This window comes from Triturus cristatus, chromosome 2_1, assembly GCF_964204655.1.
Source record: "Triturus cristatus chromosome 2_1, aTriCri1.1, whole genome shotgun sequence".
NCBI classification, from domain to species: Eukaryota; Metazoa; Chordata; class Amphibia; order Caudata; family Salamandridae; genus Triturus; species Triturus cristatus.
Window position 1 is genome coordinate 193,180,918 of NC_140581.1, and position 12,373 is coordinate 193,193,290.

Here is a 12,373-nt window from a genome sequence, read left to right on the forward strand (position 1 = left end):
CATGTCCTCAGGGTTGAAAATCAAAGGAATCTTCAAAGAAAACATAAGGTAAACAAATATTATTAATGCTACAAATATTGTTTGTCAAAGCGAACAGCATCCCTAGGGTAGCATGCTCCTTCGGCTGACACAAACCATGTGTATGAGAGAGTGCTAGCACTTACAACTATGACAAAAAAAGCATGAAACCTCCAGTAAAATAAGCAATAGTTACCAAACAATTGTAAGTTGAATCAAATACGATAGCACTTATCTTGACTGCTGAGCAGCAAAGAAAGCCATGTCAACATGGCATTGATCTCTTATCAAGAGGTTATATGCATTGTGATTGGTGATTGAATATGATGTAATATGGTTCAAGTGAAGTGCAGTTTTTACTTTATTATGTTTTCATTGGCTGCTGTGAAAACCAATAAAAGAAAAAGAAAAGATTTGGAACCTCGGGTCCTGACATAGAATTAAGTTCCTGGGCAGTGTCCGTATGGTTATCCTGTCAGTCTGTCAGAGAAACTGAACACATCCCCACACCCAAGGCCTTTGTCTCAGCTCTGGGAGCAAGTTCTCATCTCAAGGAGCTCCTGGGTGACAGTTGGAAGCTCATGCAAATGGGCTTCTAGGGGCTTTAGGCAGGAAAAGGCGACTTTCAAAAAAGTACCTTTTGTAGAAAATTAAGAACTAATCCTGCTTTACCAATGACTTTAATTTGTAATAAATATTTTAACTCAGCCCAGGAATGAACTTTTCATCTTGTGGAAATAACATTATTGAATTTATATATTAAACTCCAGTGTATTCCTGTGAACAGCTAACCCTGCTACGGTGAAAATAGCTTTTGGGTCCTTGTCACTTTAAGCGCATATTTAACATTATAATTTTAAATATCATACTTAAAAATACCATGCGCCCTGCGTTATTGGGCATTACAGCTTACTTAGTGGTGACTTATTAATATTTAAAAGGAGGGGTTAGGCATGTCAAAAGGGTTTATTATTAAGACAGATTGAATTTGTATTTCAAACCTGCACAACCATGTTACCAGGGGCCGGCCCATAGTGAAGTATTGCACTGTCACTCTAGTGGTGGGACACTGTGTGCTGTAGTCCACTAGTGTCATTTAATTTGCAGGCTTTGTACACTTCGTACCGTACTCTAGGGACGTATAGATAAGTTAAATATGGCAATTAAGATATAGCTAGTTTCAACATTTTTAGGGGTCAGAGCACATGCACTGAGGCCTGATTAGCAGAGTCCACGTGCACAGAGTTTGAAAACAGTTCTCCACATTCAGAGTGCAACCAGTCATTTGTTCAACTATTGTCTGTGCTTCTGACAATGTAAGGATCTTGAGATTCTGGGACAATAGGAATTCTTTACGGTCTTGTCTATCCAGAGCGGGCAGCTGGGACACACCCTTCCTTTGTCACCAGAAAGTAGTAAGAATAGAAGGCCCCTCTGATTTCTACAGAAGAGACTTGTTCTGAACTTCTAAATGGAGTATGATTCTCAGTCTGAAGATCAATAGATTGTGAGTGAGGCAGGGCTTATCTTGTCTTCAGTAGCCAAGACAGTTGTAGCAATCCAGAGTATGATATGTTCTTAGTACATGAGTAGTCCTGATAGGTTTCGGTTCTCCGACCAACTAACTCTGGAAAAAAATTGGAGCTTAACAATTCATTTGGCAGCACAACTCTCCCCAAAATAATTGACTAAAATTCATGAGCATAATTGAAACAGTCAGCTGCAGCCAAAGTTTTCCATGCTTTCACGGGTGCAGTTTCTCCTGATCTCTTACCCCTCCACACTGTTGACCGCCGCTTTGTTAGATGGAAAATTTGAGATTTCACACCACCAGAATCTCATTAAGATATGCCCCTGCATACACAACACAAACTGGCTTATTTAAACTCTAAGGCAAGTTCTCCCGTGGTAGGGATGGTCTCTTTGAATATTTCTAATTTCTTGTCTTAAAAATATTACGTTTTTAGACATGTCACTCAAATCAGCAGCAATATATAATATACCGAATTGAAGCACCCATTTTAAAGGAACAAACCTTCATCAGATTTTTACAAACCCTTTGTTGCTTGGTTGAAAGGCACATTTTTTTGATGGCTTTGACTCCTGCTGTAGCTCTTTGGACCAGGAGGCTCCTTGCGGAGTGACAGTTCGCGCTTTATAAATGCAAACTTACATTACATTACATGTCAGAACGTGGCCTGACCTTTGCCTGGGGTCTCCTTGTGAATTTGCTGGTTTACAATGTTTAATGGGTACCAGCCTGTGTGGAGGTCATTTTTCAGTGTTGTCCTCCTAAAATATACGGTACAGAATTTCAGCTACTACAGTATCGCAAAAGTATAGATTTGCTGGTCTTAACTCCACATCTGTGTACCTGGTAGATCGTCCTGCAGTGAACTTATCAGGGGGAGGGTACCCAGCTATGTAAAATATTTGCATATATGCATGGTATGGGTCAAAAAGGACTCTATTGTAGCCTCCAACAAGGACTTTCCTTGTCTTGCCACTAGTAGGCAGATTACCCACTGATGGGTGGGATCCTAAAATTAGGAATATGTCAGAGTTTGAAAAGTTGTGATGTGGAGGGATAGGTGGATATTTATGTCAATGTTTTGCAAAGTGTATATTGCCATTCTGCAATACCTTGGAAGACAAAAGTTCATCTGGCCATCCTTCTGTTTCTTCGACATGCTAAGTTATATTAGCCCAGAATTGGCCATGCATTTTGCAATTAACAAGAGCCTAGGACACCTCCCCAAGCTCATATGGCAACACAACCAGTTGTGTGACATGCATTCTGCTTATGTCACATCTGATGATCTGCACCTCTACCTGCATGTTTTCCATTTTCTTTGTGCTAAACAGATGTAGTACTTTCATATTTATTTTTTAACATTACTGCTTTTTCTTTTCAGCCCTCTACAGAAAAATGTTGTCACGCCTGAAAGCCGTCGCTGCCCCTTGCGCACTGGCATGTCGCAGAGTACACACCAAAGAGAAAGGCAGGGCTCTTATGTTAAACCCAAGAACAAACAAGGTAAGCAAAACATTTCTTATACTCTAGATTTTTGTTACAAAAGTAATGCTCATACCAGAGTGAACTCTAAGATATCTTCTTAGTTTACTGTTTACAAGTAAATAGCATGTGCACAGCAAGAATAATGCCAGGAGCAGTGTAACATCCCTGCTCGGCCTTCTAACTACTCATACTAAGGACTACCACTGTGCTTTGTTTGTTAATAAAAAACATAAGTGCAGGGGTCAAAAAGTTTTCTTAGAAGCTTATCACTGGTGCTGTGAATTCCAAGGACACCTGGTCTTGATTTATCTCATTCCCCAGACTCATTTTGTCTTCTCTTAAGTCTACTGGGGGTGTAGACTTTCCTCAAAGTGTTCATCAGACAGCCCCACAGTGGGATGTTTCATAGGCTCTCTTGTTTTTCTCCTTGACTTGAGGGGGTTCCTCCCTTTTTCTGGCCCTGATACAAAACCTTATTAAACTCCTTTCGTTCCTCATCTGGCGCACGCACACACATACTGCTTAAAAGGTTGTGCTTTCTAGGGCGATGGTAGCCTGAGGTTTCACATTGTCTCTGGTTTCTGTGGTTGGGAGGCCTGCACAAATACACCTAGATCTGGTTCTACACTGTACCTTTTTAGGCTGTTTATTATGGCATGTATGCCATTAGTCTCTCTCCTTAACCCCACTGACACAGGATTTCCCCTCCTCCCACCTCTGTACGTAAGATGCCATGTTAACCTCTTTTGACTTGTCAATTGCTGACTGACCGACAAACGGGAAACACTAGACAAGATCCCATGCCTCCTGGGAGACACCCTGCCTGCTCCTGAATACCCACACTCGTACATGTATCCTATGTATATAGTAACGTGACCGTCGCAGCAATGCTTTATATCCCCTTTCACAAACTAAAACTAGTTTGAGCTTTCTTTAGGTTTTAGATTGTCTGTTATAATCTAGTGTTTTAGTACTGACGGTAGACTCTCTGGAAAGTGTTACATTTTTCCTTTCCAACCAGCTGCAGCGTGTTCTCCCACACATTTTTCCAGCTTTTTGTTTGAACAGGTTTTTCTATCTCAACCTCTGTCCCCTGTTGTTCCTGTGATACACCAGCTCACTGTCTTGCCCAACGTGAGTCATACTTTGTTCATTCCAAGCTGTTAAGTCTTGTAAAGTACAGTACTATGGATATCCCCTTTAAATTGCAGTGATAGATCTTACTCTCCAGAAAGTGCATTGGTTAGACTTTGCCTTGAACATGAAGTAAAGCTCGGCATGGCACTCTTTTTCTCTTTGTATTCTGACTTCATCTCCCCTTGATGGTCATGTTGCGTCTCTGGACAATCCCTAAATTGTTAACATTGTCCTCACTGAATGTGAACAGGCTCACTAGCTATGCCAAACAAAAGAGGACAGTTAAATTCTCTTCCACTAAATCTTTGAGTATAGCCTTTCTATTAAAGAAAACGTCTGTCCCACAGGGTCTAACAAACTGAAGACGCATTAGGTTGGGATGGTCATGTCGCCATTGGGTGCTCCTGCCACTGCTCCCTAATCAACGGTATATGCGTGCTTCCAAAAGTGTGGCATGTGCAATTTTATTTTATAATACATTCCCACACTGGGTACTGAGGACTTTGACTGACACAAAGACCTCCACCAACAGGAAAGTAATAACACCCACACCAGTGGTTGGTTCTGTTTACACCCCCTAACAGGACCTAGCCAAGATTTTCTTAACCATGATTAGCCTCCTAATAACCTTCAGCCACTCAAAACTAGGGGGGAGGATTAAAGACCATGTTCTTGATATATGTGGATGCCTGATAAAGGTTGCAGTAGAGACACTGGATTCCTTGGAGACTTGTATATGTTGGAGACATCCCTTATCTGACCAGTGCTAGAGATGATAGAGTTCTCCCTTTGAAACAAGGCACCAGCTCACAATGCTGACTTTTTCCTGACCTCGGACTCCATACTTTCTTCCCTAATAGAGTGAGCTGTCTTGAAAGGAGTGACCCACTCTCCCATCCACCTGCTATTAGAATTTGTCCAAGTGGTGCCAAGCATGAAACTGTGGTGAATGAGTGTATCTAGGTAAAAACAATGAACTGAAACCATCTTTAAAAACCATTTGAGTAAATATCTGGACTTAAGCATTGGTTCATTGTTTTCCAGTGGCGGAAGGTGAAATGTATGCAAAGTGCCCAATGAGAAAGGACTCAGTGATGCTTAAGAAGAGAGCTGTAGATAGTCAAGGTCATCTTGAAGCAACTATCAGGGGCTTCAGGAAGGAGTATTATTTCTCCCTGTCCGTCCCCTCCCCCGCTGAGAGATTTCACAAAGGTAAAATACAATCGCAATACCTTCTTCTTCTTGAAAGAAAATAGAGAATGCCTTTTTGAGTCACAAATGAAAAGACGGAGAAGCAGGCTTCTGCCTCACAGCCCAATTTAAAGAGAGTCAATTACTTCTATCCCATTCACCAAACATAGGGAAGGGCATCCAGTAATCCATTCATTTAATAACTAAGGAATTTGGCACTTTTTCTCCACCTTGTATTCGACTGAGACTGGTCATTTGCTACTGGACGAAGGAGTTCTTTGAGGGTCTGACTCTCCTTTTGTTATGGGCGGAAGCATAAGATGCTGTTGGAGTCAAGATAAATGAGGATGAGTTCGGAGAGGCGACCACATCTTTGCTTTCTAACAAAGCTCCAGGTAAGGATGTTGTGCCAGCTGAATGCTTGAAGATTAATAGTGATACAATGACATCCTAAAATCTTCAGTGAGGAGGAGGACTGTTGGTCAGTGAAACCGGAATTCAATAAGGCCATCATGATGGTACTTGTGAAATCAAGCAAAGGCCCTTAACCTCTGTCAGTTACAGACCTATATCTTTACTGAATTCAGACATAAAAATGTTAGTGAAAGTGTTCGCCACACAATTGAGAGTTGATAACTACCACACAAGTAAGTTTTGTGCCGGGTAAAGCATTCAGAGTCCTTTGCATACATGACACCATCTATTTTGGTAATCCCACAACGGTAAAGATGACTTGTCTTTAAGTCTGAGAGAGCCCACAGCAGTGTTGAAGGGGGCTGTCTGCTCAAAATGATGGGTATGTCATGGTTGGGGAGTAGCTTTTCATTGATCAGGTCAAAGGGGGCTATCGCAATCCCGTGGCTAGAGTAATGTGTGGGAGTTCTTATCCGAGACATCCCCTAAATGAAGAGACGCTAAAGTTCAACATCTTTCTACACTTCAACATATCTCTGTGACATAATCGAGGGAACTCCATTTTGTCTGCATGGGAGAGGTAAGGACTATCTGTATTAAAGCATATGCTCCAAGACGGAACTGTTAGCCCATTTTCAGATTTACAAATGGAATTTGACATCTCCAATAATCCGATATAGAGGTATCTTTATCTGTCCCGCTGCATGGCAGTGTGCATCGCTTGCTGGACCCAGTGACTCTCTGATTGTTATGTATCTGAAAACCTAGAGCAGGTTTAAAGGGGTTTTCTCCAGTTTATATAGTATGATGACCTTTCAAGCAAATGTTTCTACCTCGGTACCGGAGAAATGTGATTCAATTCTGGAATTAAATGAGAGGGATGTCTAAGAACCACACCTGATGTTCTTCTACTTCAATGTTGTTCAGAGTTGTCATTGGTCCCTTTCCAGCCTTCATAGGGCGGACCTGTGTCATCAGTCCAAATGTTGATCGTTTAAGCATGATTACTGTGGTATTTTTACATCCTCTGGTCTTGTGGGTCGCTATGACTTTGAGACCGTATCTCGGAGTTCAGTCAATTCGACTAGTAGGTTTTGAATTGATTTCTTCAGTCACATTTGGCATGATCCTCAACATGTCACAATTGATTTGTATTAAGAAACCTACTAAGCTCTGGTTTGGCAAGTAACTGGCTGTAACCAAAATCTGCATCTTGAGGAAATGGGGAACAGGTTTGATCTGGACACGTGGATCCTGCAAAGATGGTTCTGGCAAACCATGAGACCTTAATCCACAGGCTTGGAAACACCTGGCGATACTTGAAGACCCATGGAGACATTGCTGCTGATTTAAAGATCCCACTGGAGAGCTGCAGATTAATAAAACCATACTTTACAGAATATTTTTCTGAACAATAGTCTGGTAGTTCTAGGAGAAAAGAAGTGGGATACATTGACATAGCCTTGATACCACTGAGGTGCAGTTCCCTGATAACAGTACCGTATGGTTTTGTTAATAAACATTGTAAAATCCTCACTGCTTAGTATTAGTATCTGTCCTTACAGTTTTAGATCTCGCCTAGGCAGCGCTTGCGCTGTCTCTTCGAAACATGCTGTATTGAGGTATGGACTTGAAGCTTCACCCACTCTCCGCCCATCTTTTTAATTGGCTGCTGTGATTTTCCTATTAAATGTTTCCTTTTGTTTTGTTAATTGGCTTATTAGTCCCTCCTTAATACCTCCCTGTATTCAGTTCTTCCCTCCCATAAGGACAGCCCCTCTTGCATGTGTCCTTACACCCTAGCTTTCATTAGCTGGTGGGTAGTACTATTTACTAAATTCATGTCTTGCTGAAGCAAGCAGGACAGAGTGCACAGTAATGGTGCCCTTCTGTTATCACTTTAATAATGGTTGCCGCTTATTTTAGATGCATCCGACTGTACTTGTGAGACTCTGGCATCGGCAATGGCGGCCGCTTGTGTGTATTTGCAGCATGCCATGCACCCTTTCACTTTATCAGTAGCTTCCACTTCACACAGCACTTGAGTCCCGAGAGTGCTGTGTGGGGCGGCAGCTATTCTTAAAGTTAAAGAGTGCATGGCATGCTGCAAATACAAACAAGCAGCCCCCAAAACAACAGGAGCGCAAAACAATGGAACACCTGCTTCAGCAGTGGCAGACGCTTGTTTGAATTTGCAGCGCACATTACGCGCTTTCACTATGAGAATAGTTGCCGCCCCACTCAGTACACTCGTCATAAATGAAAGCACACATGGCGCGCTGTAAATACAAACAATAGGACGACAGAGAGCAAAAAAAAAGGAACTTTGGCAATGGGGGGTGGCGGGCACTTGTTTAATTTGTTTTTGGTGCATTTTTAGGTCAAGCCTAGAGTCAGCGCGAATGCACTACTCTGCGAGGCATGCTGTATTAGGTATGAGCAGTTTGGCCATGCGCACCATTTTTAGCTCTCACCTGACCCCGCGCATGCGCTGGTCTGGCGAGACATTTAGTAGGTGGGTTTAGAAAGTGCTACCCACATTTTTGTGCTGGTGACAAGCTACAGTGCACTATGGCGTGCACGCGCACTGCTGCTCCCCGCATTCCCCCCTCCCTTCTCGCCCAGACATCTGCCTTTCCTGCACCAGCATTCGGCACCATACCCCTCCCTCCCCCCCCCCCCCCGCTGCTGCGCGCGCATCCCTAGCGTGCGTCATCACGATCACTTTCGCTTTCAGAGTGATCGCGATGACTTTCGCTTTTACGCCGCGCGGCCAATGCTTCAAAGAATTTGCCTACACGGCAGAAGGTCTCCATAAAGACAACCACCTGAGCGATAGAAAACTGTCATTTACAACACAATTTACCGACTCATCAAATCTTCTCAGCCCTTGAAGAGGCATGACCTGTCTTTTAAAACAAATTGTCAAAGCACAATCCCGTTAATTTTAAAGCACTTAAAAACGTTCAAAATTGAAGCATCATCAACAATCACCTAAACCATACTTACAATGACCGGCAGTGAATGCAGCTGCATGTCCGCACCCAGCTGCTAATCTTTTAACAAATGTAATTTGTCCTTAAATGTAGCACTTCCGGGGTGCATAACACTCTGACCACAATTAAACACATTGACTGAGTTGTCTAGGAGTGTTAATTGGTAAGGTAACCTAGGATTGGAGCGTTTGCCGGCACCACTACCAATCCTAGTGAGCCCTGTAAAACTTCCATTGCTCATTGGCTATGGAATCCGCACGTGTGTTTGTCTACTGCTGAGTCCTTACAGGCGGCGGCCGCAGCTTACAAGGACAAACACATTTTTGCATTAAATCCATTTAGTATGTGCATTTTTCGGTGTGTCATGCCTAAATGTGTAGTTATCAGAAAATTAATATCCTTAATGAACCGCTGCTTTCCAACTACCTGTGCATGAAATCTTGCATGCTCTTCCATTTTCTCACGGCATAGCTGCCAGTTCTCCTGGTAGCACCTCACGACGGCTTGTATGCCCAACAAATACCATCTCTGCTTTGGGTACACAGAGTGTGCCCAGTTACAATGAATACAATAATTATGCCGGAGTTAGTAATTAACATAATTGTAGTCAATTACGACAAATACAGTGCAGAGAGAAATAAATGAGAGGGGAGAAATTAACAAGCTAATTGATTTATCTTGCATGGTGCCCCCCCCGCCCCCTCTTCAGTACAGCTGGCAGCGGGTTCGCTGGGGCCAATCGAGGGATTGTTTACAAACAAGCCACTTGCTGTGAAGATCGCGTGTCTTGCCTTTTAGGTTTTTTTTACTTTACCCTTCCAAAGTCGGGGATGAAATGCAGACTGCATTTTAGGGGTTTTGTTTTGCCCACGAGCTCTGGATGCCCAATGGAAAAAAATCAACTTTTTCATGCTTAGAGAGCAGCCTAGGATGTTCGTGGGCCTTCATTGGACTGGGTGTTAATGGCTCTATTGAGCGTTTTCTTCTAGGTGCCAGTGTTTATTCACAGTTAAAATCACCTAAACCCTAATGTTAATCATTTTGTGTGGGTTTTGTTTCTGGCCAGACAAGCAATAGGTTTGATTCGAAATGAAAGTGGTAGGAGTCCTTTCTTCCAACAAGCATTGGCTTTGCCAATAGGTCTCGCTTTTGGGACCTTGGTGCAACAACATCAACTGTTGCATGGGTAAACACGTATAAAGGACAAAGTTTAGCCATGCAACAGCTGATGTTGTTGCACCAAGGACATTGTGCTGTAAAACTAAATACTTAAAAGGTCCCAAAAGCGAGATCTATTGGCTATGCCAATGCTTGTTGATTGGTTCTTTCCTGTGCCTTTCTAACGGCTTCTCTTTTGTGTGGTGAATTTTGCCATTTGTCCCTCCTTGTGTGTGTTTTTGTGATGCCCATGGCGCCTGGCCCTGTTACAAGGGTCATTTCGCTTCAGGCATTTCATACTTGCGGTGCACCTGCATTTTGGGACGGGACACGAGCGCTCGTGCTTGGAGTCCCAGCGTGCCTGTTTGGGCACACAATTCCCAAAGAGACCAACGCCGCCTCTCTAACCCAGGACACACCCTGTGCTCCACCAATACAACATCCCTTCCCTGCGGAACACCCTCTATCTTTTGAAAATGGCTTGAGCACGCTGAAAGCGGCTTTCCTTTTGTTATTGCTGGACTGAGCGAGCCCGATCTAAAATAAACAGCTGTTGTGAGGGGGGAACAAGATGTAGTGATTGGTGGACCCCCGTGGGATTAGAAGATCGCCATTTATAGTTTGGGGTGCTAGAGGTCTCAGAATAAGACAGAAGCCAGGGAACACACTTTGGCAGATACTGAATCAGCACAGTCAACATATGCAGCGCAGTTAATGAACATTCTTTCAGACTTCATTTTTCACCGGGGGAAGCAAGGGCGTAACACAGGCCCCCGCATCCCCCGCAGTGCGGGGGGGGGGGGGCTTCCAAGCTCCAGGGGGCCCCCTCAGCACTGCACTTCGGCCGGGGAGCTCCTGAGTCTGGAGGGGGCCCCTCCACATACCTTGCAGGGGGGCCACCTCAATTATCGTTGCGCCACTGTGGTGAAGAGAAGCAGATTAACCCTGATAACTAACACTTAAAGCTGAAGTGCTGATAGCCATATGAATTACACTGATGGTTTATGTAAAGTATGTGAAATGTATATGTGTAGTTAGAAAAGTATGAAAGTGTGCTGCCTGTTTAGCAGTTTGGGCTGGACTGTTCCCATGAGGCACAGGGTCAGACTGATTTGCATAGGGCATGTCTGAACTGGGGTGGTGGAGTGAGCTAAAGAATGATGATGGTTTAAACCCAGATCAGTTGACTGGGTGTGAGTGTTTGATTTGCTCAAACGCTCCGTCCATCATCCCCTTTGGTATCGCCTGTTTATCAGTCAACACATGGGTATTACCGAAGGGGGGAGAATCCAATTTCTAAGCAAAACAGAACGGTACAAGCAGCAGTCGAATTGGGCGGCATCAGCAGGTCACAGCGTGTCCCTATTTTTTTTAATTCTAAATATTTGTCCCAGGATGGCAGAAATAGCCAAGGCCTATAGATAAGGCTCTGCTGTCTTTGGCCATTCAGGGCGGGCGAGGTACACGGAGAAGGGAAAGGACCCTGTCTCTTCCTTCCTGCCCAGGGAAGACAAGGACAGTGTCCACGTCTCCTGCTCTGCTGCTGTCCACTGCCCCTCTTCTCTTTCTTCCTCTTATTTCCTCTCTTTGTCTTGCTCCTGCTCACTTGCTGAAAACAGTCACTTCAAGAAACGGCTCTGTCCCTCTCTTTCCTCTCCTCTCCTTTCCTTCATTAGTTCCCCTGTGAAATGGATCCAAAAAAGAAGGAACGCTTTTACTGGAAATGTCGACTTTTTCTGACATTGTTCTATTCCAAAATGCAGCCTCGGGACGGGGAGAAAAAAAGTTCAAAATAAGAAAAGTAAATAGATAACTAAATAAAGCAAGACAGAGTTGTCACAAATTGAGTGGCCAAATTGGTTTTATTCACACCCAAGCACAATAGCCCCACTTTAAAGATTTTGGCAGGGAAGCGCTACTTTCGTTTTTCTTTGAACAGCATTGTTTTCTCCTGGTGGGGAAGTGCACCATTCCTGGAGGTACTGAAATACTTGCTTGGTGTTAATTTGGTCCTTATCAGCTGTATTCCTTATTTTAGTTAATAAAAATGTGCACCACTGCTCTGTGTTCAGGGATGTGGTCTTTTTAAACCATACTGCTTATGTTTTGTAAGGATATAAGCAATGCGCATTCAACAGGTCCCTTCCATGTCCTTAACTTTTCAGGCAAAAACACAAATTTTTTTAATGAGTGTAAAAGCGTTAAGGTAACTATGTTGTTCCTGCTTACATTTCACAAGCTTCATTTAATCTTGCATTCCCTATGAGTGTTTGCTTTTTCCAGAATGTTACGATTTTTTTCAGGCAGCAGATTACTCTTGTCTAGTGCAAACTTTAAATTGAGTCACGTTAAAGTGTTTATAGCGGGGCACAACAGGGTTGTAGCTGAAGGCAGTACAAGTTTCTCTCAATGGGGCAGTATGGTGGTCAGTGGGGGAGAA

General features: G+C 43.3%; 1 protein-coding gene across 4 annotated transcripts in view; it reads left to right on the top strand.

Moving 5' to 3' along the window:
- The window catches only part of ME2 (malic enzyme 2), a 110,676-nt gene that overhangs the window by 17,244 nt on the left and 81,059 nt on the right, over nucleotides 1–12,373 (top strand). For all 4 annotated transcript variants that reach the window (XM_085629775.1, XM_085629784.1, XM_085629803.1 and 1 more), the window contains exon 2: nucleotides 2,934–3,055. In XM_085629775.1, the coding sequence (XP_085485901.1) occupies nucleotides 2,934–3,055 (122 nt within the window). The remainder of the gene's footprint in view (nucleotides 1–2,933; nucleotides 3,056–12,373) is intronic.